The sequence below is a fragment of the Salvelinus sp. IW2-2015 genome, linkage group LG15 (assembly GCF_002910315.2).
Source record: "Salvelinus sp. IW2-2015 linkage group LG15, ASM291031v2, whole genome shotgun sequence".
Lineage (NCBI taxonomy): Eukaryota > Metazoa > Chordata > Actinopteri > Salmoniformes > Salmonidae > Salvelinus > Salvelinus sp. IW2-2015.
This window is the reverse complement of record NC_036855.1, coordinates 64821028-64827027: the sequence shown is the minus strand read 5'-3', so window position 1 is coordinate 64827027 and position 6000 is coordinate 64821028. Positions and strand designations below refer to the sequence as shown.

At 47.2% G+C, this 6000-nt stretch overlaps 1 protein-coding gene across 5 annotated transcripts in view; it reads right to left on the bottom strand.

Moving 5' to 3' along the window:
* Positions 1–410: 410 nt before the first annotated feature.
* The window catches only part of LOC111974519 (tyrosine-protein kinase CSK), a 41946-nt gene continuing 36356 nt past the window's right edge, over positions 411–6000 (bottom strand). For all 5 annotated transcript variants that reach the window (XM_024002264.2, XM_024002265.2, XM_070447333.1 and 2 more), the window contains 9 exons: positions 5063–5282; positions 3518–3611; positions 3222–3287; positions 3015–3114; positions 2802–2892; positions 2594–2667; positions 2201–2396; positions 1981–2067; positions 411–1653 (listed from right to left, as the gene is read on the bottom strand). In XM_024002264.2, the coding sequence (XP_023858032.1) occupies positions 1471–1653; positions 1981–2067; positions 2201–2396; positions 2594–2667; positions 2802–2892; positions 3015–3114; positions 3222–3287; positions 3518–3611; positions 5063–5282 (1111 nt within the window). In that variant the 3' untranslated portion in view covers positions 411–1470. The remainder of the gene's footprint in view (positions 1654–1980; positions 2068–2200; positions 2397–2593; positions 2668–2801; positions 2893–3014; positions 3115–3221; positions 3288–3517; positions 3612–5062; positions 5283–6000) is intronic.

The window sequence follows — 6000 nt, the reverse complement described above, 5'->3', positions numbered from 1 at the left end:
GCTACACTCGCAATAACATCTGCTTTATTGGTATGTGACCAATAAAATGTGATTTGAAGACCACAGGACCAATCCATAGTTAGAATACCTTATTCACAGTTCAGCCAAATAAGATTAATTGGCCCAAATGTATGTATGAACCCAGTGGGTATGTAAAGTGTGTGGAATGGCTGTATTACCTCTGTGTAAATGAATATTTACTGTGTGGGAATGTGTGTGTAATAGCATAATGAGTAGAGGTTCACTTCATATGGAACAAACACCCAGGGCATCCCCAGTGGCCCACTGCCCTGCTGTTACCMCTATCATCCAGGACATTCACATGACTGAATAGTACCCAGGTGCTTTCAGAGGGGAGCCCCATCTCCCTGTGATGTCAGTGTGGACTGTTGACGTTCTTTCCACACTAATCAGATGGAATGATTTATTCATAATCATGATAGCATAGTAAACATTGAAAGCACTGACAGTTAAACCCAAGGCCTCTCGCACAGCATGCACATACCCAACCCCAGTGTTCGCTTCACACAGACACTAAAACATTCTTATTTTTTAATCCTTTAAATATATTTTAATATAAAACAAGCCCACATATGATGAATCGACCATGTTGAGAACTGCCCCTCCCTCCCCTGTTCTGTAGTCCTGTGTTGAGTTGGAGATAGAGCCTCAGCTGGGAAGGGCCTTTATGCACTGGCCTCTTTTCTTAACTGTTCACACTCTCTTTCACGGACATAGAAGTACCTGTTCTGGAGCCGGAGGGAGATAACTTCACAAAGCAAATGAACAACCAACCTCCAAGACAAACAAAAAAAGATTTCTTTAAAAAAAAGGAATAAAAACAGAATAGTCTGAGTGGAGGAGTAGGTTCTGGAGGCTGAGGGGATCTGGAGTTCTGTATACTGGAGGCACTTTGGCACAGAGCCAAGGCCCCAAGCAAGGCCCCACACAGGAGGGTGAGGGACAGACAGCATGCAGCACCACACTACCAACCAACACAGAGATACAGGAATGATCATGGCACAGAGAGAGAGAGGAGAGATTGAGAGCACCTGACAAACATGTGGAGGAAAAGGCCAGCCTCCCCATTATCATCACGTTTTGGAGAAGAAAATCAGAAAAGCGTTTGAGGAGGCGACAACGCCACAGTGGAGAGACTGGGAGAACAGGAGGAGGAAGGGGGTAGAGGGAGGCTGATGGACTGGACAGAGGAGGAAGACAACCAGCTGACAGAAAGCTATACATCACATACACAGGACTTCAGTTCCTTTCTTTCAGAAGAGTAGAGGGGGAAGGTTACACAGGGGAGGGTTCACTACAGTCCCAGAGGAAAACCGGTGCAGGTCAAGTATCAGGTAGGGTGTGGCCCGCAGGCAGATGAGTTCCGGTCCTGCTCCAGTTAGTTTCCCCCAGCCTGGACGCTCCCTCCCTCCCTCCGCTCTAGTCTGCCGTGTCTTCCCTCCCTGCCCCTCACAGGTAGAGCTCCTTGGCTCTGATATGCGACAGCTTGTCTCTCAGCATGCGGAAGGAGGGCCGCAGCCCCACGTCCAGGGTCCAGCACTGCTTCATGACGTCGTAAACCACCACCGGGCAGCCGTCGGGGGCGTCCATCTTGTAACCCTTCTCCACCCGCGGCACCACCTCCTTCAGGGGCTGAGGAGCAGAGACTGTCTCTTATACAAATCTAGATGTGTATAAGAGCATCTTGTAACCCTTCTCCACCCGCGGCACCACCTCCTTCAGGGGCTGAGGAGCAGAGAGGAGGGCGTTATCAACCCAACCACTTTACTAGTACGTTCTAACATCCTTCCCTGTCTGAACAGTGGCGTCAACCTATCTGCCTGTGCACAAGCTTCACAGATATTAAATGATATGAAATACATCACTCATCAAGATAGACATTTTTTCCTTGCATTGGAGAAGGCAATACAGATAAAGCTGCTGCCCCCTGCTGGAGTCACCTCACAATGTCATACTTACAATTCTGGGGTAAGGCACACGCCCAAAGGAGTAGATCTCCCATAGCAGGATACCATAACTCCACACGTCTGACTTAGTGGAGAACCTCTGTGGAGGGAGCAGAAAGAGGTCAACTACACAAGACACCACAGACACAAAGACAGAGCTTAGGCTACACTATTTAAACATCCTCCCATCTACACTCCCTCCTTCGTCCAATCCCCTCTTTTTCAACCCTCACCTTCTCTCGCAGGGCTTCGGGGGAGGTCCATTTGACGGGCAGTTTGGCAGTGTCCTGTGTGGACGAGGCCTCCTTGGTCAGACCAAAGTCGCTGACCTTGGCGATGTTGTCGTCAGACACCAGRACGTTCCGGGCCGCCAGGTCTCTGTGCACAAAGTTATTGGCCTCCAGGTATTCCATGGCTTCACATACGTCACTGCACAGCAGATGTGAGAGACAGATAAAGAGAGAAACAATGTATCACTCAGCTAAGACAAATAACTCATTTCATTGTAGATAAGTGATACCAATAGCCATTTAAAATACTTTGGTTTCTGGCATCCTCTCCAGGGAAATCACATTATAATTGAATAAAGAAATCCAATACTGCAGAACTTCCTGAGGATGACTTACAGTGAGAATTTGAGTAAACAGTCTCCTCCCAGCACGGTCCGTCCTCGAGAACGGAGGTAGTCCACTAGACTGCCCTGTGGTGGGGGGAGAGAGGGATGGCTGTCAAACTGGGCAGTAGGAACAGACCCCATCATAAAGGGACAGTGGACTCCAGCCCACGGCCTAGATAGAGTAGTCCATGGTACAGCAATAGACTAGACTGAAGTACCTTGGCCATGTACTCTGTGACGATGTAGAGACTGCCCCTCTCCTCTACGATCACCCCCAGCAGCTGAACCAGGTTGTTGTGCCTCAATTGCCTGCAGGGAAGAGAGAGGGTTTTTAGTGACATAGCAACACACTAAGGTATACAGACACAGAAACACAGTCATAAGGTAGAGAAAGTGGTTAAGACCATAAAAACAGAATGGTTGAGACTTACGTCATGACGGAGGCCTCAGCGATGAATGCCTGGGCCGTGGCGTCGTGTTTGATGCACTTCACTGCCACCTTGGTCCCTCTGTAGTCCCCCACCATCACATCTGAACAGATACATAGAGATGTAACACTGGACAACGACACACAGACCTCACACGGGGATGGAAAGAGACGCTTCTTTATCAGCACTGGTCTCAGTTAGGGTCTTTACCTCCAAACTCCCCTTTGCCAATGGTCTGGATGAGCTTGAGTTCCTTTCTGTTCAAGGCCCAGCCGCCTGTGGAGCAGCAACAGAGAGAAAGTCAGACTCTGGTTCCAGCAGAACTAATGAAACATCATTCTTCCCCAGACAGAGCAAAGCACAAGTTTAAAGACTTACTGCTAATTCAAGTGATTAAGCCCAGGTTTCCTGTACTACAGAAGATGAAGACAGACTGAGTCACTGTGTATTCTTACAGACCAAGAGTGACTCAGAATGTAAACACAAGGTTAGTAAAGTGTTCTTACTCCTGGAGAATTCATCCTGGGCGGCCACCGTTCCCTCCATCAGCTTTGGCTTGATGAGTCTGGTACAGAGGCCGTCAGCGTCTTTAGTGTAGTGCTGAATGGAGATAGGCGAGAGAGAACATGGTGAGTTGGATAGTGTGTATATTAACAGGTTCTGCATAGTCACACTGAGGAGGTAGAACTGCATGTCAACCATATGTCAAAGACCAGACAACAAAGTGCGGGACTCAAGGGTCTCAGCAGTCTGGGGTGAAAAGGATGCTGGGATTGGAGGGCTAGAGGGGACTCTGCTAATTAACAGGAGAAGCATGGGAACTGTGTTTGGTGGTGAGGGATCACTAACCACACCTTCACTTTAGATACACTCACATAATCCTGTCGACACCGACTGATCTACATGTGATCAGGTTAACCAGTCAAACACACCGGCCATCTTTTTGACCTATGATTAGTTTGTTAATCAATGGAGAAGCACCCAGTCATTGAGTGTAATCTGACTGCCACTGTCTGTTTTACATGTGAGTAGCATTCACAACCACCAGAGGGCAGCATGGTATAGGAACTATTGCCTCTGTACAAGCTACTAAACAAATATATTCATGTCAACACTGTATTTGAGCTTTAAAAGACCCATTATCAAATTAACAATTTTTTTCTGCATATTTGCAGTCATGAAACCAAGGTTATATAACTGATAATTGGACAATACAAAAATACTCAATGTGCCTGAATACACACTTGAATCTCCACACATAAGTACCCACCATCCATAACAACCCAAGTACTTAACATGTGATTGACTAATCCCTTAAATGCAACAGTGTTTGATTTCCATTATGTGGTTAACACCACAAATCCCACTGGATGTGGGTCTATTGACAGGGAAGGACAACTTGTGTGGAGCCTGTTGTGACAGGCCAGTGGAGAGTAAGGGGAAAAAGAATGAGCTAGAAATCACAAGAATGTGAGAAATACAGTCACAGGCGCAATATTAGAGAAAGAGAGCGAGCGAGATTTGACGATTACCGATTGTTAAGAAAACCTGAAATAGCCATGCCTGATTAATCGGTCGACCTCTACTTACGATATAGCATCATGATACTTAGGTGCCGATTCTGTATGTATTGTGATTTGATACTGCAATTTTGTTTGCTTTTTGATGTTCCAAACATATAGCTCACTATATGTCTGCTGCAGAGAGACAAGAGAGCATGAGAWAAGGAGTTTTGATCAGTCAGGGAAATAAAAGTGCTGAAAACATGTTGGCTCCCTATTTAAACAWGGCAGYACAAGCTATAGGATGAAAAATAAAAAGGTACAGCCGACTAGCGCTTGCTAACGTGATCTCAAATCCATACTTGGAGAAAAAATAATATTGATTTCTCCCCGATCAATAACCTCCACCCCCTTTGCCTTCTCTAACTATGTGACTAAGCGTCATTGACGAGTACCTTACCACCATACAGGATAGGCAGAGTGGGAGGGATTAGCCTAAACAGTAAGAAATAGGGAGCGTTTGGGACTGACAGGCTGACACCGCCTTACCTCCACCAGCTGCATGAGGTTCTGGAAGAACTCCTCCTCGTCGATGCTGAGCTTGCCGTTGTGGTAGATGATGCGGTAGTGCTCAACCTTGCCGTCACAGCTGACACACAGGGTGTAGTCCCCGGGGTAGTTGGTGCTCTCCCTCGCCAGGAACAGACCAGTCTCTGGGGGGTAGAGGAGGCGCTCTGCCTGCTCCCGCGTTATCTTACCATGGAACCATCTGGAGATGGACACGAGGAGGAGAGGAGAGAGGGGGAGGGACAGGACACAGAGATAGGGCCTTAATGGACTACAGAAAATTACCATACCAAGGTCATCAAAATACATAAAAGGGCAAAAAAAGAATMTATAAGTAGAGGGGAGATCTACTCATTATTGCAAGTGTGCAATGTTGGCGATGTAACACGCATACAAAGCCCTGTATTAAAAGAGTTAATAAACAGTCAGCCATAGACAAGGTAAAGGGGACAACAGCAGTAGATCAGCATAATGTAAGGCAGTGGCATTTCTAGGCAGTTGTGCTTAGAGCAGTGGAGTGAGCCTGTCTGTGTCTCAAGGAGCCAGTGAGAAAGTGCCTTGGCGTAAACAGGAAACGCAGACACAGAAAAACACACATGGGCAGGCAGAGTCGGAAACTGACACAGGCTCTGCAATAACAGGAAAATTCAAAGCAGCTCAGGGCAGGCAAGGTGCCAGGCAGGGCCTACCAGACCTTTCTATTCACAGAGAGGTGAGACCACACAGAGGAGAGAGGCTTTTAGAGAACAGCACAGTGTCTCTCATCCCCTCAGAACAGTCTATGAAACCTGCCCCCGGCTGACCGCAAGGCAAGCTGCAGGACACTGGACTTAGAAAGCTCTCTTAGGGAAAACACACGTGGTTCCCTTCTTTGTTTTTGCTCAAGCTATTAAACACGGCCTCCATCTCACCTCATGTAC